This window comes from Rhopalosiphum padi, chromosome 1 (assembly GCF_020882245.1).
Source record: "Rhopalosiphum padi isolate XX-2018 chromosome 1, ASM2088224v1, whole genome shotgun sequence".
NCBI lineage: Eukaryota > Metazoa > Arthropoda > Insecta > Hemiptera > Aphididae > Rhopalosiphum > Rhopalosiphum padi.
In genome coordinates, this window is record NC_083597.1 from 76032359 (window position 1) to 76057587 (window position 25229).

Here is a 25229-nt window from a genome sequence, read left to right on the forward strand (position 1 = left end):
TGCACGATATAGGTACACGGAATCCGAAAGGGGAATACCGTCGAGGAATGCTCCAAAATTTTCGGCGGTCGAATACGCGCGTATAAAATTATTATATTTGGGTTAAGCGGAATATACATATATTATTATTATTATTATTATATTTACTAGTGTACACACACACACACACATACACTCGAGCGCGCGCGCGTGCGCACACACACACACACACATGTGTATATATGATAATAATATAATATAATATCGTGTGTATTGTGGAGTGGGTATGGCCTGAATATCACTACCGTACCGCCCGCGTGTATACATACCGACCGGCGTCGTGTGTGAGTGTAAACGGCCGAGATGGACTGGTTATGGCCGAGAGTGTGTGAGTGTGTGCATCGCAGTCGCTGTAGTAGTAGTACGGTCGGCACTACTCGCTACCAACCGGCCGAGTGCGTTCGAAAACACGACACGACGCTGTCCGTCGTTTCTTTATTCTCGCGGTACGGGTTCGCGCGCGTATGATATCGTAGTATGGCCAGTATATTATCGTCATGGGCACCGAGTGCGACCGGCTTCGATGTTAAAATAATACAATAACAATATCGTACGTAAGGTATCCGCCGGCTGGTCCGTTTTTATTCAATCCAATTTTCTCGACGAATCCGAGGTCCGTTTAGTCGCGTTACGTCGGCAACAGTACGTAACAATCGTTATTCGCCCAGCAGACGTTGTCATGACTCATGGTGTTGCCAGCGAGCGTCCGGACGAAACATGGACACGGCCTCCGACATAAGTCAGGTAAAGGACGATTTAAGGATTACTCATCATGCCTACGTTTACGAACGATAAAACGCGCCCGGACGCGACGTCGCATTCCACTGCAGACGACCCGCGACCCCACGACTGATAACGCGTGTTGTATACCTGTTCCACCTGTTGTACAGTCCGTGTAGGTACGTCGTGACGACGCACCTAGGATAACGACGATACACGTACAATATAATAATAATAATATAGTTTTATAGTGATAACAAATCCAGTACCTACTCGTCAATAGGTAGTCAAAACGTCATACGGGGAGGTGCGCGAAAAAACACACGTTTCCCAGGGCCTCGTATGCCAATCGCAGTAGTCTTATTATTGGCGTGCAGTTCGTTATGTTTTTAAAATTACATTATATTGCAGTGTTATCAGCGCGTTGTCGGAATATCGAAGAAGAAAAATCGATACGTTCGTATCGTAACAATTCGAACAATCAATATTGTAATAGTATACACAATTTAATATCACGGACGTGCGGGCATTTCTTCTCGCGCCGACCAGACGACAAACGGAAACGGTAATACAATATCATTAATATTTTTCCGACGGGTGTGATAACGCGATTGAACGTTACGACGTCGGCCGATTCGAATATTATTATCGTTCAGGTCGATTCCGGTTTGTTCGTCGAGTTTGGGATACGACGACGGTTATTCCCTGGTATGCTGTTCGGTTTCATATCACGTATTATATATTATTATATATACATGCGCATTCCAGACCGCCGCCGCCGCCGCCGGAGGAAACGGCGGTACAGGTTTTACGCGATTCTCTTTTGCCCGGCCCGACCGTCCACCCGCACACGTCCGTGTTATTGTACCTACGCTATCGGACCCGAAATTGTGTGTAGTTTCTCTCGGGTGTATTAAATGCAATATTATGTTTTGATCGTTCGGTTTTTAAAAATCTATAAACCAAGGAAATTCAGCAATTTTCCGATTTTCGAACACCCCGAGATAACGGCCTAATCGACGAATTTGATAAGGCGATTTAAACTCTCCGCCGCGCTCCGAGAGCAATGACTGCGGCAGGTGTTTAGAAGAAAGTGAGCACCGATCGAATTTATTAGGGTCATGTGCGCCCAATGTAATTTCTACTCTTCTTATTCCGCGTCGGAACTTTAATAATAGTAATAATATATTTCATTGTGTAGGCAGGTATCTACTCTTAATCTCACGAAAATCTCACGCGACGACGAGAATAATAGTTATTAGCACTTTATATTAAACGCATACCTACTTTATTTTACTATATAGTAAGCATTTTAATAGTTCGGGCCGCGTTCCGCTAAAACGTCACTAACGAATTTGTTTGTAACGTTTCGTTTTAACGCGATGTCACAATATAATAACCAGTCTAGTGACAACAAATCGAATTGTTGACATTTAATTATAAGAATCTATACGTTTTAATCTAATGCGGATCGTCGTACGTACATTTTATGCACATTTTACGGCACGAAAAGTCGAGTTGGATTACCATACTCTATAATATTATTATACTTCATACAGCTATCTATATTGTATTGAAAAAATGTAATAAAAATCGATTGAAATCTTTATTAGATATTTTATTTACGTCGAAATGAATAAAATATACACTTGGTCTCGACTATATTATTACTAAACTTGCTTGCATTCATTCGCACTAATTTTTTTTAAACCGATAAAATGCTTTTGATTTAAATACAATTTAGTCGTGTATACTCTTTTTTTTTTTTTTTACATATTATTTGTATGCAGTTTTATATTCATTTAACGTTTTATAAATGGTGAATTTCAACCGGATGTAAACTGAATTAGGTTGGGATTTTTTTATTGTTGACCAGGACCATTGTATTATTAAATAGTAAGTTAATTGTAAAGTATTTAAAGTCTCTGTAGTATTAATGAACAATACCTAACCTAACCTAATGCTGTTATAGTCGTATTATAAAACTTACAGGACACGTATATTGCAGCGTTATACAGGTATTTCACGACGAGCTTAAATGCAACAATAAAACGTGTGTTGTACCTATGTTTATATCGGTTTATGTTATATTATACGTATTAACTATTAATGTTTTATACTTCAGAGTTTACGTGCGTTGTGCCTTGTACGTAGTAATATGCGCCGTCGTTGCTGTACAAACATGTACATAAATAATTCGATTTGAAATTGTCCTTAATAAATTTTAGAATTATTTACAAATTGTTCCAGTTAAATGTATTATTTACAAAACGAGGTTCTTTATAATAATATATATAGCTATGGCTGCTGATAATATTGGTGCACTGCAATTGTAAGCCAATTACTCGGTAAGCCTTTAAACTTCCATCTACCTGAGTTTAAGCTAGACATAATATACATTATGGCCCTAGTTAAGTTTATGCCAGTAATATAGTCTGTGCCTACAAATTAAACTACGTATATATTACACTATATACCAGACATCTTTAATATAATTCACCCAAAAACGGTTAACTACTTGATTTAATTTAGTTCTATACTATCGTTTATACTTTATGTGATATATATATTATATAATTTGTAAATTCCAATGAAGACTATCTGAATGTATAATTGTATTTAGAAACTGATTTTGGCATCATTCGTAATTATTTATGTTAAGCACGTGGTTACGAATTTCGTTACGTGTACCAATTACTTTTTACAATTTTTATTTATTTTTAATGTTTTAATTTTATGGATCTTAATCGCTTATATAATAAATTTCCCTTGTGGGTTTCGTGAATATTTTTCTTTGCTCTATTGTAAATACAAATTGATATTCAAAAACGTCAAAAAATGTATATTTTTTTAATAAAACTAATTTAATTTTAACCGTGATCAGCTTTATGACGTAAATCTATAAGTATTTGTTTGCTGCATAAATTGAATCGTTTTATTTAAATGATTGAATGTTTGTTTGCAAAACTTTACCCATTTAACTTTAAAAGATGACTAATTTCAACTTGACTGTATCTATTAGCAAGAAAAATAAATATCCACTATAGAATATAGATAGTAAAAACATATGGATATATCTAATAGATACATAATGATTATAATATCATTAATTATGGGTAAATCATTGAATAGTATACTTTTATGTATGCAAATTTGCAGTAAGTACTTATTGCTCATAGTTTCGAAATCGTTATAGAGATATCGAATACATGATAAATAATAATACACCTCCTGTCTAGTTAATTACTCAATAACTAATGAATGAGTAGGTACTACACTTACAAGTGTATATTATATTTTAATCAGATTGCATTGTTCAGAAAGACTACCACGAATCGAAATTATTCATAAATTATAAACAAACTGCAATTATTGTCAGCTGTTACTTAAGTTATAACCTATATAGATGTATATGTATTGGTATTTTAGATTTTAAATTTAATAAATAAAAAGTTTATTTGATTTTGTTATAACTAAAAAAAAAAAAAAATGTGTAGGTACTAGGTATATAATAAGGAAATAACAAAAACTAAATGTTCAATACTTATTTTAAAACTTTGCAATTTTATCATTAATTGAGGTGCCAGAACTAAGTAGTAAGTATTGTGAGCTTATCTTACAATCAATACATTTTTTTAGTTAAAGCCAATAATAGCTATTATTAATAATTATTGTTAAGAAATAATAGTATTCCGCTACAATATCATTTGAATATTATATAATATATATATTTTTAATTTTAGTTAGTTTTTTTTTTTACTTATATTGGTTTAGTTATTTTAAAACATAGTAACTTCATAATTAATTCATAACGGCCAATAAAGCATTATACAATGTCATTGAGTTATTATACTACCTTAGTTTTGAAATAAGTTATTAATTTATCAATGCAAAAAAAATTAAATTTTATCATTTAGCTGATCATTTATTATTAAGGTCGGGCCAATCTGGTTCTGTAAAATCAAATTATTCTAAAGCATTTAATACAGTCAAATTTAATATAATTTTTTCGGTGTTACGCTGTTTTGATACTATATATACACCTCAATTTATCAGGAATTGTTCATTGTAATTAAATTAAACGATTGTGTTATTAATATTATGCTTTATGGTTATTATATCTTGTATATTTGACAATTTTATAATATTGATGTATCAATTATTATTGAAGTATTAAAAGGATTTCGAATTGTATAATCAATATTAATTTGAATATTATTACCGTTATTGCATTACCAGTATGTCAATGCTGTGCTGGAGTATAAGCTTTGTTATACTGACTTTTCTAGGAAATTGTAGTTACTAGTTGGATTTATTGACAGTTTTAAAAAAATGGCGTAAGTTATTAACTATTTGACATTTTGTTTTGACCTTAATAAAATAAAATTGAAATTGTTTATTATTAATTTAACAGTGTAAATCGAAATGTTTATACTTTATAACATTGTTCTGTATTAATTTATATTGGCACCTCACACTCGTTATTAAAATACACAAATTCTATATATTATTTAACTACCTATACTATAAAATATTCACCCATATATTAGCTGATACGTTAAAATGTGACTACAATAATGATGTTTTATGGTATTTTTATGATGAAATTATTATATTTTTTTTATTATTATTTAACTCACTTTTGCTTTGTTAATGTTATCTATTATCTAGGATAAGGTTTTTCATTCATTTTCAGAAAATATGAATTGTTTTTAAAAATATCATTACAATTAATACAAACAAATATAAATTAGTATATAATAATTACATAAGATTACAACGTTTGGTAACCTTGAAATCAAACGTGAGGATTTTTGTCTTATTTTTGTCTTATCGCTGTTGACTCTTAAAAAATCCATTTAATTGTTTTCCTAGCTGTTTTTGTTTTTAAATTAATATAATTTTATGATGGCTCATATTATCGCCTAATTTTATTTGTAACATTAAAATTAAAATTTAACGACAACGGGAGACATTACTGTTTTATGGTGAAATTATTATATATTATATATTGCACAATGGTGAAGACACTGATAGTGCAGTGTGTGGAAATCGGTTATGAAAAAACGCGTGACAATGAGTGATATTTTATGTACAGTCTAGTTATTTTCTTTTAACGTTCTACTCGCGGGATACTATTGTAACGTACGTCCTGTACAAACTACCAAACGAATAGCGAATGAGTTACAACGGTTTCGATGCTACTAAAATTTATTCGAGTACCTATAGACACTAATCACGAACAATATTTCACTATATTTAAAACACAATTGGGTAAACTAATTATGTTTACATTCACCAGTACATATAGACATCTATAACTAATATATTATTCTACGGCATTCGTACTCGTACTAAATAACTATGAAATTAAATTCGTGTGTGACAGGTTGTTCCGTCAGTCTAGTGACATGCTAAAATGTAAACTCAGTAGACTCGCGACCACTTTTACAAATTTCGATAATTTTCCTGTGACGATTTGTTGCCACAGACTAGAAACACCGAAACCGAAATTAATCTATTTAGTTGTCGAGTCTTAATGCTATTTTTCTAATTTATGTTTTAGAACTTATATATACCGGGTATACAAAACGATTGGTGTATGGAATTTTAATTTCAGGGCACCAGTACATTTAGTAGGAGCTTTAAACAATAATTGTATGTCTTATTCGTCTTAAATAGATTATCTAGAAGATCTAACGATTGTACATATTATAATATATATTTATAAATGAATATACATTATGATCTATCAGGTGTTGTATATGGCTCATCGTAAATTTATTTTTGCAATTTTGTCAAATGAGTACCTATTGTTTTTAATTTTTTATGCAATCGTTTGTTTCTTTGCAGCTGTTTAGTTTTATTTGTTACGTTCAAACTATTAATTAATAATTTGCGAAAAAATGATAGGTACTAAAATAGTGGTAGTAATAAAACAATAATTTAGCTTTTCCTCAAAATAAGTAGACAAAATAATTAATACACAAATCGTGGTTCATTATGAATTGTTGACTATATCATAATTAACGTAAATTATTTTATTGTATTGTGACAAAATATACGTACCTAAGGACAATTAATGTTTTGTCAAAAAAAAAAAAAATAAAAATAGTAATTAACATAATGCTGAGTGTTATGAATATTCAACTTAAACAAATATTTGCGAAATATATGATAAAAAAAATATGCAAGAACGTTGAACGTTCTCTTTCAAATGTAAAATAATATTTAACATTTTAAAATGATTTAATGTCGAAAAATATGAATATAATATAATTCTAAATTATGGTACAGTGTTATATTAATTCTAACAGCAAGTCGTTTATACTTATATGCATATTATTATAGTATTATACTTAGAATTTTAAATAAAAAATAAACTATTGTAATTTAATTTTAGAATAATATAATATGTTATGTAGAATATTTAAATAAAATATTAACGACATAATCTAACCTAACTAAATACGTAAAACAATGTTCTTATGTCTAAATGGCTAATGCAATAGTTATAAAAACTATTTGTTTTTAAATAACAGTACGTCATGTTGACCCACGGAGTTTTTATATTTTTAAGTTTTATTTATAAAACTTTATTAAATCTATATTATTTTATTTATTATTTTGGTAAGATATTGCCAGACAATAAGACATTATTAATATAGTTACGTTAATATAATAAAAAAAAAATATTGAAGGAAATTATTGGTTTCACGACAAAATATTTCCGCAAAAATATTCAATGACAAATTATTCGGTGTAAATAATAATTCAGAATGTTAACCTTTATTATAAAAGTTTCGATTAGAAGTAATATGTTAAAACAAGAACAAGGTCTGCAGGAGGCTAAAATTGAATAACAAACAGTTGGAGTATCTCGACCAAAATAAGGTGAAATTATAAAAAATTGAACGCATTAAATGCTGTTGTTAAATGAGACGATGAAACTTATAAAAATAAATATTTAATATCAATAGCATATTAGCATATAGTTTGGTATTATAATAAGTTTATTAATTTTTGACGAAAAACATATTTTAATAGTTATTTAAACATTGTTAAATTAATTTTTTTGCGTTCTATAAATGTTAATAATAATTTTGACATAAAAATATTTATCATAATATATTATTGAATAAATCAAAATAGATTTATTGATCTCATATTTTATATTATTTTCTTATTTTTAATATATTATATATTATATTAAAGTGATTTAAGTGAAGACATACAATTTCTCAATTGCTTTCTTTAATATTATGTATTCATGCCTATTTTATTTAAATTTAAAATATTGAATTTTTTAAATATACTTGAACTATGTATTCAAGTATTTAGGTTTTTTTATACCTTTTAATTTATTAGTGTTATGTGAAGATAAAAAACTTATTTTTTTTAAATAAAAACTATATTTTAGATTCGAATGGCGTGATAAATGTATTTATTTTACAATGATGTGTATTTTTTTGTGTATAAATATATTATATATTTATACGATAAGTATTCTAGAGAATAATTCAATTTTTAACTTTAAGCACCCTCTAACAGAAAATTGGAACTAAATTATACTTTATAGAAGGAAAAATTAAAACATAATAGGTAAGAACTTATGCAAATAATCGATAAAAACATTACAAAATTAAGGAAAAATGAAAATTTTCAATAAATTATAACATTTACAAAATATTTTGACTCTTTTTTCAGGTATTTATTGAAATTTAAAAATTTAATAAAAAAATCGCACATTAGTTATTCATATACCTATATAAAAGTATTAAAATTTTTTGACACAATTATTACCTAAACTGTAATTTAAAAATGAAATACAATTAAGTAGTTCATGCTGAAACTAAAATATTTACTCAAATTTACTTAAAAATATTTATCTCAATTATTTTTATATTTATTTTAATTTGAATTTTAAACGAAATTACCTACTTGTATTTTGATAATGAATAACAATGTTAATTATTGTGTTATGATTCATAAACATTATTCGTGGGAACTTAAAACTGTTACATTTATCATGCATTTTACTACATATATAGAATTATATTTTCAAAATATAATGTAGATTAATTTTAAGGCATAATCTATTTATACAATGAGCCTGTTTACACTATTTTAGAGTAAAGGGTTATTATGATCAAAAGTTCGTAACAATAATATAATAAATGCAATGTTTTCCACAAAAATCAAATCAAGTCATCGTAATTCTAACAGTAAAATAAATTATTTTAATAGAAATATCAAAAAACATTTTTACTTACCTACTGATATACGCTCAAAATCGTATTTCGTATATAATGATTAATGATACATCATTGAATTAAAATTTAACACATTACCCCTCGATACCTAAAATGCAATACAGCGATACTCGTGTGCCTATCTATTTTACTATACATTTTTAAGCAGATGATTCATTTTAAATATTGATGAGCAATGAGCATAAATCGAAATATGAATGAGTAATTTATTAGTTATTAATCTTCATTAAATATACTTATAATAATTATCTACGATAATAATAGGTTTACAATATATATTTATAGCGATTTAATGATTTGATAACGGCTATAATTTTTGGAAAATTAAATACATTTATATTTTGAATTAATGTATTAAAGATTTTATAATTTGTTTAAACGGTTCGAGTATAAATACTAGATTAAAATTTCACTAATAATTTATAGTTTTTGTTAATGCAAATATTATCTTTTCTTATTAAATTTTAATAACTTGGAAACAACTCTTTTGAATATAGATTTAGATGAATCATCATTTTTTAAAAATATGCATTTAAAAATGTATAGTAAAAAGGGTGTTTCTTATTTAACAAAAATAGGTATGAGTATCAAAACAAGACGCATTTTTTTTTTAATAGTATAAAAGAAATTCTAAGAATTTGTCATTTGAATGTATGGTATTTAAGTACATATTGGCTATTATACTTAACAATTTTGAAAATCAATTTAAATAAATGTTATCAAAGAAAAATATGGTGGTAAGCATACTTTGTAAATCACTTTGAATAAAATATTATTTTTAACAAATAGTTTCTACTATTTTCACCTGTATTTAATTGACATGTATTATAGTTAATCGATAAATAACATACCGTTGTATAATTTCTAATGAATTGAGGACCATATATAACTAAGATATTTATTGTTTTATCTAATAAGCCGAAATCTAACAAGTATTGATTCGACCATCAATTTATTTGAATCAATGTCTTTTTTTATAATATCTCTTTGAAACTGTTTAGTTGTATTTCAAAAAAGTTTTATACTTTATAATAAATATTACTAACTCTTACTACAAAATAAAAAATAAAAATTTTGAATTTACGGCATGTCATTTTATTTGAAAATTAAAATAAACTATTTATAATCTGTTCGATAAACAACTATAAATTAATTTTCTTGTTTCAATTAATATTCTAATAGGAAATGTTATACTGACACAAATATTGTCAAATCCAATTACATATATACTGACCTAATCTCTAAATCACATTTGTAATAAATTCGTTTATATCATACAAACATTCTACGAATAACTCTATCGGATTTCGATTTTATTTATTAACAAACATCGGTGATTTTTTTTATATTTGTTTGAATGCGTTGAACTTACATTCTGACTATATATGCCAAATATATCTTTGATATATCAAATCATCCACAACGACGTGACCACTCACTCAAGACGTGTACATACAGTAAATATCATTCGTGGTAGAGAACGACACGGCGCAGGTATTTATAATGGCGTTTTGAATGTAATTTCATATACAGGATAATTCACTAAGTATGATCAACCCTATTTTTTCCATTAACAATGGAGCTTTTTTAATATTGTAATTTACTCAATAGCCATTTTTTCAATTATTTAGATTTATATACCATATTTAAAGAGTATCTCGCAGTGACCAACTTTTTTTATAATATCCATTTTTTCTTACTGTAATTTATTGTTAAGAAAATGTTGATGTATATCTAAAGTAAAAATTCGAACGAGTAGTTATTTTTTTGAATAGTTTCGAGTTATTTGACTTGTGTACAAAGAATAAGCCCACCATAAATAGGTTTAGATGAAATGGTGACTATTATGTTATGGCGATTTGATATAATAATAGTAATTAATATTTTATCTATCAATATTTCATAATTTATGAACATTTAACATTTGACTTATAATATAAAATAAATATTAAATTAATTATTAAATCTATTTTATTTAACCATATTTAAGGATTATTATCCTTAGTATATAAATAATTTTAATATTTCAGAAACAATAATAATTTTATAAATCTCCACAGGATACCTTAAATGATATAGAAATCTAAATATTTGAAGATATGGTTCTTAGAATTAATTCATTGTTAGATATGAAAATAATGAGATATTACTTGGTACGCATTGTTAAAACATTATACTATAATGGACTCTTCGTGAAATTCCCCATCTATCGAAAACGGCCGGTCCAACGTACGAGCACGTGAAATACGATGAGCATCTCCCGCACCAAACAGTATCGTTTTCGCGTGTCATCCTCGACTTGTTAAAAGGATGTTTACGCGTTCTAGAAGGTACCTATCGTCATCGACACATCCTGCAGCTTACAATCAACTCATATAATAAAAATAATTATACACCGTTGTTAATATTGTGATAACAATAGGACGGTGTACAACAGTATAATAGCATTATAGAGGGTAATACAATCCTGTGACACCGGCACTGATTAGTGGTTTCCTATCTATATTAGCTGTATTATGATAATGCCGTCATCGTGTAGTTTGTAATACCGTTATTTGACGTTTGCTGTATTTCAACTATAAAACACTACGAGTGTTAATTTTTTTTTTTTTGATTTTCTACGAAGACGTAGAATTGAGATGACGTGGTTGTGTGATTTCTCGAAGATGCTACTCATCCGAGTGTGATAATTGTATTATCTAATCAGTTTTTTTGTGTCCGTTGTCCTTAGTGATGATACGGACAATTTGACTACGAAATATCCACGGCAAAAAGTGCAAGTTCTTTACGATTTTAAAAGTTGAATTTGTCTGTGTAAAGGTGTACAGAACATATTTTTTGAAAAGAGTTATTTTTTATTGTTATCGTCTTTCAATTATAATAATACTTTTTTATTTATTGAGATTCCCAGAAAAATATTCTGCTTTGAAATATGAAATTAAAAATATACGCTGTCATTCAAAAACGTAAAAGAATCAAACAATTATAATGATAAAAAATAGTAGAAACTATAAGTTTCAAAAATTCCGTTTTGTAGTAATGTATTCAAATTATTTATACGGAATATTTCCGAAAACGTTAATATACGTACTTGTCAAGAAAATTGTTGTTTACCAACAAAATTACCTTGTGTATATATAGGTACTGTGTTTATAATATATACGTGTAAGTGCCTGAATAATATATGACATTATAATGCATCGGGTGTACAAATTTCAGTACACGCGTAATTCGATATATTTTGTATCTATGACGTACTGTTATAGGCATCACGTGTACGCGCGGCATATTATTATAATGATGCAGTGCGTAAATGTTTTCTCGCGTGGGAAATTCGCTATATACCTATTATTGCGTATTTTATTCTTCGTGGTATATTATTAAAACAAGCTTGTTATATATTTAAAAAGAAAAATCGGTGATCCGAATCATTGAATGAAATTCTAAATAATTCGATTTAACAATGTACACAAACGTATATAAAATAATAATATGTAATGCATCGTCATTGCGGGTTTTGTAAAAATTACTCGTAGACCAATACACCGATACACGGCAATAGTGTAATTTCGGAACCTTGTTATTCCGACACGCATCCGTATTTAAGTACACGTAAGTACGTACCTATTTTTTTTTTATTTTTTTTTGATACTGTTTTAATAATTTTATTCTCACTCGTTTTCATTTCCAGCTAAAATCGGTAAAAATACGCGTCGTTGTAGTAATCGAGAAATATAATCGCATGCGCGCGTGAGAGCATAACTTGTATACCTATACATGTTGTAGTTTCGTTCAAATCGATATCGTTTTAGCAGGCAGCAAACAATTGAGTCATTAGGAAATAATTCCCAATAATTTGGCAAATGTATCGTTATTACATTGCTAATACGCTATCAAAAATGTTAATATATTTTTACGGTATTAGCGTTTATTATAAACTATAAAAACTATAATGTGCAATGTGCCCGGAAAAGTTTGATCGATAGGCACTACAAAATACCAATTTTAGCGCGTTATACATATTAATGAACTTCAGTCGGAATACAAACTGTATCCTAAACGTGGTGTGCATGCCTACTGTTTGGCTGCAGTCGTGTGCTAGCACCTCGGATAGGTGATCACCCGGATTCTTAGCGGCAACGGCATGTCCCACAAACGAGAAAACATGTTCCTAAAACCTACCATAGTAGGGTACGGTAACAAAAAATATCCCCCAGCTAATGGCTATAGTTACCGAAGCTTAATAAAAAATAATATAAAAACTGTATCGTAAATATTTTTTCCTTAGTAAAGTTTCAGTACAAGTTGACAGTGGGTAATAATATTAATATGTGGCGAGTTTCCCCATTTTCATTATCTTTTTTATTGTTCGTTTTAAATAGTTAAACTTCTAAGATCAGTTTAATTAATGAAGCTAGTATTTAGTATTTACAATTATTTTATTTAAAAGAACCTCCGAACAGTTACGGGTACATTATAAACATTGCGTTGCAATACTCGCTAAATTCAACTGAATAGATCGTGTGCTAAACTGATATGCTTATTTAGGTAAAACTTTGCAAATACTATACATTTACATTTATTTTTATTTCAGAGCAGTGGCGCGCTGAGGAATTTTTTATGGGGTCATTTGATATATATATATATCTTAAGTTGAAATGGGCATATTTTGTAAAATGCGCATTTGCGCCCACAGTAAACAAGTAGAAAAAAGAGTAAACTATAATAAATTGAGCCTGGCACTTATCGATTTCTAAAATGGATACAGGTATAATAATTTAAACCAATAATACCCTATCTAAATGACTTTAAATTTATCGATATCCATTTTAAACACTGTGGTATATTCATTGATGTGAAATTCAAACGTGTATTTAATCTACAATTTAAAAAGTACGTAAAAGTTAATGTATATATACGAGTTTTAAATAAATTTGATAAAAACAAATTTAATTGATTGAAAATATGTCAAACAGTATAAAATTATAATATAAAAGCTCAATAATGTGTAAAAATTATGTTGTATTACCGTTGTGATTTACGAGAACAATATATATATTATATTATGAATTACTCTATTTATAATTATTTGTCAATTTAAAAAAAAAATATATGTAATAAAATAAATAAACTAATATTGTTAGATATACCTAAATTACCTATATATTAGTTAATAAAAATAACTATATTACAAAATATATTATTTTTTTTTTAATATTACTAAATTTAAAACTCATGTTTACTAAATTTTTCATTTTGACCAAACCGACAAACAATTTTTGGAAGCCATTTAGTGTCACTTAGAACCTAGAAGATATATCACGCGGTCATCGCTATATATCCTCAAAAAATTTTTTTGCATATATTTTTTTTTAACCAGGTAATTATAGAAAACCAAGCATGCTCACCACCCATATTTCTTTAGTAATTAATTTATTTAGATTTTGATTTTTGGAATTTTTAAGTATATTTTATATTTTTCAAATATTTAAATTCTTATACTGTTTAAGAAGTTTTCTGTGGCGATACAAACTTTTTTTTTTAATTGAACCAACCTATTTTATTTTATTATAAATTTTCAAGCGTAATATTTTTTTGAACATTTTGATAGACCTACAACCTATCCGAAGAGCATGCGTAGTGTGTACAAAAATTCCAAAAATTAAAATAAATTAAATAAATTATTAAAATAAACTTTTGGGGTTTAGTCTCCTACCCCATCACTTGTAAGACAATGCTATTTAAACGCATTGTATGCAAAATTTGTTTAAAAATTATAAAATTTAGCTAGAGAATCTTACACACTTCGTATATCGAATTAACAAGAATGGTTTAAATATTTGCGTTTTCAGGAAAACGGCGTAGGTAGTAAGCATATTGTATTATTTTATAACAAATTTTTTTTTTCTTATTGAAAACGCGCGTTATAGTTTGCGGAACAAAAGGATGTACAACGAAACGTTTTCTTCGAATCTATAACAACAATCGGTTACAAAAATATGACGGCAAGAACAATGGCGTTGGTTTTGTATAACGTGGATAATATTTATTTTCCAGCGATCGAATTCTATATACCATGTACACTCACTTCGTATATACACTGGTCGTATACACGTGCGCAGGAAATGGATTTCTATCTGCCCGTAATCGTTGAGCGAACATCCCGCCGTCGTATATATATATAATATATATATATATATTTGTACGTAAAAATATCTCATTATGTCTGCCGATTCGCTGAACGACTAAAATAGTTTTGGATTTTTTTTTTTGTTTTTTAACTTTTACCTACCGTTTTTCACCGACGATTATCGCTTTTGTACGATACACGCACGGCGATGGGGCCGGTATTTTATTTAATATACGATTGGGTTTTCGTCTTCGTCTCCACCACCTTTAAGGCTTTATTGAATTTCGATGCCGGTCTATTGTTTCGCGGTCAGTGATTGATAATATTTTATCGTAAATTTTGTTTACTCACTTCCGTTGACCCACCATTCGGAATTCTTTAAACCTTTTAGTAACTGACCTACTCGTACAACTAGGTAACTTTCAAAAATCATTTCAAGTAGAGTTTTTGCAGTACCGACATAATTTAGTTGTAGTAGTAATAGTAGTAGTGGTAGGTACCTCGATATATTATTCAAATTAATTAAAAAAAAATTTAATACTCGCCAAACTGTAAACATAATAAATTAATTATTAAAAAGTATACAAAGTTCATATTCATGACTACTCGCGAACAAAAAAAATATTTTAATCGAAAGGGTTAAAACGGCCCGTCTTTTGCAAGGGGATCGGGTTATTCGTGTTTATCAACATCGTTTTATTTTTTTCATATCGAATACAGTCGTGCTGCTAGTGCAGTTATTGTGTACCGGTAAATTCTACAGCCGACACGTCCCGGCTCTGGAATTCGTTTAACGTTGAAAAACGCAATAGTTGTTGGCGATGGTGGTGGGATGGGTGGAACAGAGTTTGAAATGCCGTTTCAACGCGAACCGCTGCACAAAATCGTCATCGTTTATCCCAAGTAGATAAATTCTCGGTAACGGACGTTGGTGTGGCAAGTTATCCAGTTGGGCATTATGGCTTGAGATTCGTTGAAAACGCAATTTATCAGAAAATTGTATTGTCCCACCGTTCACAGAAATAAAACTACAGTAAATTATACATTATATATAAAATAAAAAAAATGGTTTTTGATACAGACTATACAATATAATAATTGTAATGTAGTATTAAATTTACGCTCGAACCGATCTCGAAAACCCAGCATCAATAAACAACGCACTACACGTAACCCAGAAGTTATATCTATTCGTAGGCAGAATATTGCGGAAAAATATGTGATTAAAAAGGTTAAAACGATGTTAATATAGTTTCTGAGCATAGCCACGAATGTATTCGTTAAACAATGATATAATTTTATAAGTTTTTTAATTTTCGATACTGTATTAAACAAGAATTTATTAATTTTGCAATAATATAATTTTATTTTGCACCTGAAAAACTTATACCGGACAAATATTGAATATTGACATAGATTTCTGCCAGAAAATTAAATCTAGTTTATGGGAATACATACTTACAGAGTATGTCAAATAATTCTTTGCATTTCTATGTATACTAACTATTCAACATTTTTGACAGTTTTTAGTTTTTTTTTTATAAATAGTAATAATACAATTGCTTTTTCAAAGTCAAAAAGCTTAAACATATAATACAAAAATCCTTATTATTAGTTATTTATATAGGAAATTAAAAAATATAATTTAAAAAAAAATAAGCACAATATTTTTCATAAGACTTAAAAATTAAAAGTTTGCTGAAATTTATCAAAACAAACAAACATTTGCAAATTACTTTATAGTTAAAAATTTAACTCAAGTGTTTTATCTAAGGTCTAAAAATTAAATACAAGATTCATTATAAGTTTTTATTAGTTTAATTGAATTAAAAAAAACATCTTAATCCATGATTTTTTATCGTAAAAAAACGATTTCCCGTAATATGATTTTTGTTGTAATTCAAAAAATACTGATCGTATAAAACTTCGAAACAACCCATTATAACTTAAATTATTATTTTCTATACACAATGAAAATTTCAACATTATAATATTGATAATAAAAAATGTCGAATGTAAAAAAACTTGAAAAACGATGACAAGATTTTTTGTAAGTTGTTCTTACAGCGTTCTAAAAATATCAAAAGTACATATTGTGTAAAACTTTTTTATAGACATGTTAAGTTCTAATTTTTATAAAATTAGATACCTATATGTAAACGAAAAAATAAAATAAAATAAATAAGAAAATGTTCTCAGATTATTTTAGTTATTTTGTATTTAAAAAATATCAATCACTGGCACTTGTACGGTTTTTGCTGAAGTATATATTACTTTTATACATAGCTACATTTTACAATTGAAATTACCTAATATTATTAAGCTATTTATTAGTTAGTATATTGACTAATAAGTTATTAAAAAATATATAATATGATATTATAATATTATAATAATGAATAATGTAATACAAGCAATGTATTACACACAGGTTTTTTTAATAAAAAAAATAAATTACTATATAATATAATATAATATCATTAGAAATACAGGCTTTTTCTACTCTGTATAGAATGGTTTTTCGTATGCGATTACTATAATTTAATTTAAATTTAACAACGCTCAAAATATACTATGTACAGCAGAGCGACTTCCTCTGCTTTTAGCGATATATAGGTTGGCAGTACGGTTTAACGCACATCTTTGGTCCATCATTTCGGTTATGATACAATTGTATTTAAAGTTTGTTTATTCAACGAATGGCTATTATATTTAAGGTTAAATCATATTGAAATGAAATTTACAAGGTACAGGACCTACCGAATACATTGCATTATATTATACTTTACTTTAATACTGACATCTACATTACTTTACGTGTTATTCCTGAAATGTGTGTATCCACGATACATTGTAGCTTAATAAATATGTCGGTTACTATCGCAGTGTGCGACGTGCGTGTGTGCGTGTCATACTATTATGTGTGTATTTAATACGTATTATACTGTAGAATGGTATCTATATACATTTTATTTGCTCGATAAATTTAGATTATTTGAAAAACGGCTTTGTATTAAGGGGGGATGGCAACCAATCGCCCGCGAAAACATTATATTAAGATGGAATTGGTCTGGTCGTTGTGGTATGTATCTCAAGGGATTAATTTTAAAACTTAGAAAGAAAACCACTGAACACTATTGTACTTTTTTTTTTATATAGAGAAACTTAAATCGCATTATCATACAGAGCATCGGGAGATAAACACAAAAAGAGCATAATTGATAATTCTCAATGTTTTTTTGTCATTTAGACGTGTAAATTATGATTCATAGAAAATATCGAAATTAATTTTCAGAATAAATAATGATTCACGAATCTTTTGTCACAGTGCAAATAATAAACATATCCTACAAATAATTCGGAAAACATTGCGCAATTCGTCATTGTGAAAATCGAGATGTAATGTCAGTGGAAAACCCATGTTAGATAATTGTTTGATAGAGATTGTTATTTTAATAAGAACGTGGTTCTAAAGAATATTGTATTTGCGAGTGCGGAATGTGATCCGTTGTCTTCTCAAGTTTTTCTAGGAAAGCAATTATTTGTTCATCTGTGTATACAACTATTACCACTGTATGAGAAATCGTAGTTTATAAGGTAGGGTACATGCATACTTTTGCACAAATATATTTTGCTACTTTTTAATGAAAGTAGCTGCGTACGCGCACCATAATAATGTATTTTATAATGATATGTAATATTTAAATAAATATTTTTATAATACTGAACATTACGAAAACCTTCGTAACTATTTATTTATGTTAGCGTATTTTTATATTTTTCAATATTACTAAATAACAATAATTTTATATCGATTTTTCTTGACAACAGCTTTATTGCGCGCATAGTTCTTTGAAATTACAAGATATAAATAAATCCAGCGTTACCTAGTTATCAATAAATGAATGCAATTCAGATATTAATATTAATGATAAATAATACTTTAACGACAAAAAGATACAAAGTAAAATAAAACATTTTATTGACTTAAATACAAAATAATAATCATTTACATTATGTACTTATAATAAACATGCAACTCATTAATAAAACTACCTATTCATTGTTAATAGTTAGTAATTTTTTTCGTCCAAAACGTTTTAAAATATATGTATTTAATCATAAGGATTTTTAATACAAAACTTAAGTTTTAGTGTAGTATGTATGAGCAATAATTATATTTAATTATTTTATTTTACTGTTTCAGATTGATAATGAAATAATCAGATTAAAAAACGAACTTTCAAGAACAAAAAATGCATTGACCAGTCAAATTATAAAAAGACATCAGCTAGTGGCAGAACTGTCACTTAAAGTTGACAAAAAAAACAATCAACTAAAAGAATTTCAACGCTCGAATTTTAATGATTTGGGCAAAGTTTTGAGGTCACTGTATGTGTTCGAGTCTAAATTGAGAAAAGAACAACAGCAGATAAGACGGCAATTAGGAGAGAGAGACTCAGTGATAAGGCAACAACAAATAGAAATTGCAAAATTGAGACAGAGTCTAGCGCAGTACTGTCATAAGAATGAGACGCGTGAGGATACGGAAATTTCGATTTCAAAGCCCGACTTGATCACATCTATCTCTTCACAATCACACTTAACTGAACCCATAAAAAATAATGATGGAGATTCGTCCAATTCAGAAAAACTCATAGTGATACCACCGAAATTGGAAGGTCCGAGGAAAAATGTCTTACCGGTTGACACGCGAACTAAGAAAAATTCAAACAACAATATAAACTTTAACAAGAACGTGTACAGTAAAACTGTTACGGACTTATCTCTCAATGACATATCGTCGTTTCCAAACCCAACACCCAATAACAACTTATTTGTTGTGTCTAACTCGATTTTCTCGAAAAACGAGTTCACATATAATGAAGTCTCTAAAGAGGTAAACTTATATAAATATACATCAATATTGTTTTGAAGGAATATTCCATTTTATTAATAATGGTAATATTCTTTTGTAAAGTTTATTTTGTTAGGTTCTAATTATTCCTTATCAATAAAAATAACTATTAAACTAGGCTAGGAAGTATTCATTTCCGTCCATACTGTTCAATGATACGTTATGATTAGTATAAAACATTTTTCTATAGGCGCGTAAATTGTAAATTTTAATATTTAAATTACATTTTTTGACATATTCTCATAACAAACCGTAAGTTGTACATAATACAATTATAGAACGTTTCACGTATCATTTGTTTTTTTTGACAATGTAATAACATAATAAACTAATAACTATTATGCGATAATATTTAAAATGACATTACATTTTTATATTTGTTTAAATTATCATCTCATTAATGTTTCTTTTTAATGTTCGTATTACATTTTATTTATTTCTGGACGATAGTACGTATTGCGTAGCTGTACATTATAATATTACATTTTGTCATTACATATCGAAAATAAAATTCGTCTATCGTACTTAAATTGACATACACAGTTCTGCGGTCTGACGTGTAATAGGTACATCGATATTTCTAAAGACACTAACTTTTATTCCCCAAACGTAAACACCAACTGTTGAAAATATTCCCAACTTGAAAAAAAATATATTTTCCTAGGTATATTACAATTATTTCTACGAGATTTATTGCGTCCACACAATCTTCACATCGTAAATTGTTGCATGGGTAGTGTGAGCTCAGTATACTTAGATCTGCGCTTAGGTACCCTTAATATTTATTCGATTTGTGCCCAAGGAGTTAAACAGAGTTGATAAATCTATAAATGGGGCTGTACTACCGTGAAATTTTACCCACCCGTAAATATTATCTAATGAATTTTTATCGATATTTTATAAATATACGATGGTATAAATTCCACGAGTGAATTAACTCAAATTCCACGAGTGAATTAACTCAAATTGTACGAGGATATTTATTTCTTGGTAAAATTAAAAAAAATAAAAAGAACGGCATTATCTGAGAAAAAAATTTAATTAAAATTATGTTTTTGAAGTACGATAATATAGTCTGAGTCTATGCTTACCTATATCTATATTTTTATTAATTACAGCGGAAATCAGTTATTATAACGACTTTTAAAGGACTAATAAATTTGTTGTTATTTAGGCGGTAAAACATATTGAAAGTAGCTATTTCTAAAAACAAATAAACGTATACATTTTCCATCACATTATAATGTATTTTAATCGAAAGTTATGTTTCTGTATCATAAATAATAATGATAAAAAAATAAATTAATGATCATTATTTAATTGATGTATTGCCTAGGTACAATAATAATGAGACATGTATTTGTAAATGTTTTCCGTTTAATCATTTTGACATTTACAAACTGACTAAAATAAATTTAAATAAAATACGTGGCGATACATCTCAACCGTATTATTTTAATTATTAATATTTTCATGATAAAATTATACCTATCGGGTTACTGATAAATTATAAACCTTATTCGCGATCACGAAATAAAAATAATTATATTTATTGTCTCACGATAATACAGTTACATTACATCAGTTTCGTCGTTTAGCATACACTATAACTTTATTATTTAACATTAAAATAATAGGAAAATATTCGGAACTGACATATTTTAATCGCTTTATAAATGTGACGTAATAGCCGATGTCGTTATAATCGATTTCCGCTGTAACCATATTAATCAATTATTAATATTATAAAACGTAATATGACTAATAATATATTGTTTATGATAATATTAGGCCCGTTTCACATGGACGCGTATCATACGCGACGTATCGTACGCGCGCGTTTTTAGTTTACATTGATTGAGTTCATACGCGCCATCGTCGGAGTGACGCATATGTATTTAACCTGCAATTTAACCGATAACGCGGGCGTACGATACGTCGCGTATGATACGCGCCTATGTAAAACGGGCCTAATAATTATAAAATTATAGTAATATTATTTAATATTCACTTCTCTTATCGTTAAGCGATATAAACTTTGGTAATTCGGAAATTATTAAAATTATAAAAATATATATTATTATGTGTATAGTCGCGCCGTTTTGACGTCTTGAATTGGTTTGCAGGCGATAACTTCGGTGAAACAAAACGGCAAGGTGATTACGTCTGCCCTGAAGAAGGCGGACAAGTATCCGTCGCCGAAGACCGTGCACTTCGGCAAGACGACTCACATACCCGAACCCGACGAAGACGGACAGACGGACATCGTGAAGACGGTCGAGACGTTATTGCTGCAGCAGTGCGGCGACTCGACCGAATCGGAGAACGACACGTCGAGCACGGCGTCCACGGAAACGTCGCCGAGCGTGTCGCAGATGGTCCGGAAGTTTGAGAGCATATGCACCACGGCGGCCACGACTTCCGGTTTGGCGACTGGGTCGGACTTGCGGGGCGCAGACCACAACGGCGGCAGTGCAGATGGGATGAGGTCACCGACCCTGTCGGTCAACAACGGCGGAAACGACGGGAGCTATATCGCGGACGCCGACCTGAGGACGGCTGCCGAGCTGAACGTGAGGACCGACTCGGAACCGGACGTTTGTAGCGGCGGTGGCTGCGCCGTGTCGTTGAGCGACCTGGATCCCCGGAACAACTTTGAAGAGTTCCGGTTCGAGGACAGCGACCTGGACAAGGAGTACGGTTGTGGCCGACCCGAAGCGGACGGGCTCGAGTATCCGCCCGGCGACGGTCGGCACGGTTCGTCGTCCGTGGCGGCGGCGGTTACGGCCGCAGCGGCAGCCGCTGTCCTTCTGCGGTCTGCCGGGGACGACGGCGCGTGCTGCGCCGGCCGGGTCAACTACGAGTCGTTCCTGGAAGTGACCGGACTCAGCCAGAAGTCCATCATCACCGTGCAGCCCAACAGGAACGCGTACGGGTCGCATAGGAACGTGCAGAAGCCCAAGGACGTGAAGAGCAGGAATCGAGCCAAGTCGGCGTCGTTTGACTGCAAGTCTGCGTACCCGGCCGCCGTCAAGTACTGGACCGAACCCTATCTATGAGACGGCCGCCATTATAAATATAGTTACCTTCCTATTTACTTTATTTACCTGCACATACCTATAGTACTAAGTTATTGAATGTTTTTTTTTTTTAATTTTTATTGCGTTGAGAGAATATTTAAATTTATAATATTTATATATATATATATACGCGTTGTTTATCGATATTGGACTTTTATTACACGATCATTATTGCGCATAAATTTGTGCATTGTGACCTAATCGAAATATTATTATATTATTATTATTATTCTAATTATTATTATGTTTAATTTTAACCAAGCACTGATATAATTTTAACCTGTGGTTGACGTCAAATAATCAAACATTAAAATTATAACGTGTTAACGTCATAAACTCAAGTTTTTGAATTAAAAAAATAAATATCTAAGCGGAATGATTTTTCCGCTCGAACGATGTGTGGAGTGTATTTTTTATGTTTGTTTTTCGTTATCTCTGTGTGAAAACATTGAGCGGTCGCCACGCGATGCCACACGAGTGGTTCGGAAGAATCGAAGTTAGTCGGGTGAAGTGGTCGGCAGCGTGTCAACTTCACCCAACCAACTTCGGATGAATATAGCTGCAGCTCTCCACTCAGTGGCTGCAATCGACATTTTTGCAGTGACCGATTTAACCATATATGTGATAATAATATTTTGAAACCATTTCGTGACGTTGAAACCGAATACCGATTAACAGTCAAATAATATTGTTATTGGAAAATAAAAAACATAACGAAAGATTTCAGTGCCGTATCTGTGTGATGGAGGTGCTCCCCCACGGACCGTGCATTGTATTATAAACATGCATTATAAATTATAATATATTATTTAAATAAATACAAATTTCTTATTTATGTATTACAATGCCATATTTTACAAGTATAAAATAGCTCTATTCCTATGTCTATTAATACAAATATTGTAGCTGTGACGTTACTTTTCTAAGTAACTTTCTAATTTTAGAGTGGGTGAAAATATATCCCCCTTCCCGTAAGAAAAGCCTAGGTACGTCACTGAATGATTTCACTACTTTCCGTATAGACGAAAAAGAATAATTAGTTTTAGTATAAGACATATTATACAATAGACATTTGTTAAAAATTGTTTAGTAAAAATAAAAAATGTTTTGATTATAAAAGTATTGCAATCATATTATGTTGGGAAGTTCGTGGATTATGATATTCAATCAATTATACGTAATAATGATCTTTTACAAATGTAAAAATATAAATTTTTAACACAATTATTGTTTTATTGTTAACATATTTATATAAAATGTAGTTTTCATATAAAGATACTACTTAGTTTTATGTTTATGGAGCTTAATATCAATATAAATATTCCGTTTTTTTAAATTTTTGTTATTTTTTTTGTAACAAATGAAAAAATATAATTAAAAAAAAACTACATAATTATATTGTCTTAGGTTTTGAAAAGAGGGATAATGTATTGGATTAACAATAATTAATGATATGTGTATATGTGTGTATATTTTTGTATTTGAAAAAGTTCTTATATTTTTTATTGCAGATAGTTAGCAAGTTCGATCTTGGTATTTGCAGGAGGGATGAGTCTTAAGTGAAAAAAAATGTTATATTAATATTTATAAGCTTGAAAATGAAATGAATTTCCTCATAAATTCTTTTACTAGAATTTAAAAAAATAATCTTAGCATAAAATCAAATACATTTTTATGAGCTTTTGTAATTCAAATTAATTGTAATAACATTGGGAAACGTATAATAACAATTTATCCTCAAATTATTTTTGTTGTTGTGTTGATATACAAAAATTAATGATCGTAGAACTTTATTCCATTATTATTTGAATTATCTTTTGAATGAAATCAAAAAAAAATAAGACTTATTTATATGCATTTTAATTCATTGAGTTTGTTTTCTATGAGTGTTGGTATAAACATTTTTCTTAGTAAAAAAGCTTGAAAAATTAATACAAAATAAGTTATTCTAATAGAAATTTTAAATAGGTAATGGTACAAAAAATATATATTCATATTTATTTTTAAGATATTTTAAGTTAAAATATTGACAAAATTTGATTTTTAACAATAAATAAAAATGTTTTATT

At 29.2% G+C, this 25229-nt stretch overlaps 1 protein-coding gene across 1 annotated transcript; it reads left to right on the forward strand.

The window, feature by feature from the left end:
- The first annotated feature begins 312 nt into the window (after positions 1 to 312).
- LOC132932386 (uncharacterized) lies at positions 313 to 23556 on the forward strand. Its single transcript, XM_060998745.1, has 3 exons — positions 313 to 783; positions 19370 to 20062; positions 22207 to 23556. The coding sequence occupies exons 1-3, from the start codon at positions 757 to 759 to the stop codon at positions 23137 to 23139; spliced, it is 1653 nt and encodes a 550-aa protein (XP_060854728.1). The 5' UTR covers positions 313 to 756; the 3' UTR covers positions 23140 to 23556.
- Positions 23557 to 25229: the final 1673 nt, after the last annotated feature.

Coding starts and splice junctions, on each gene's coding strand:
- LOC132932386 (XM_060998745.1), top strand. CDS start 757: ATGGACACGGCCTCCGACATAAGTCAG. Junction 784..19,369: donor CGGCCTCCGACATAAGTCAG/GTAAAGGACGAT, acceptor TTACTGTTTCAG/ATTGATAATGAAATAATCAG. Junction 20,063..22,206: donor ATAATGAAGTCTCTAAAGAG/GTAAACTTATAT, acceptor ATTGGTTTGCAG/GCGATAACTTCGGTGAAACA.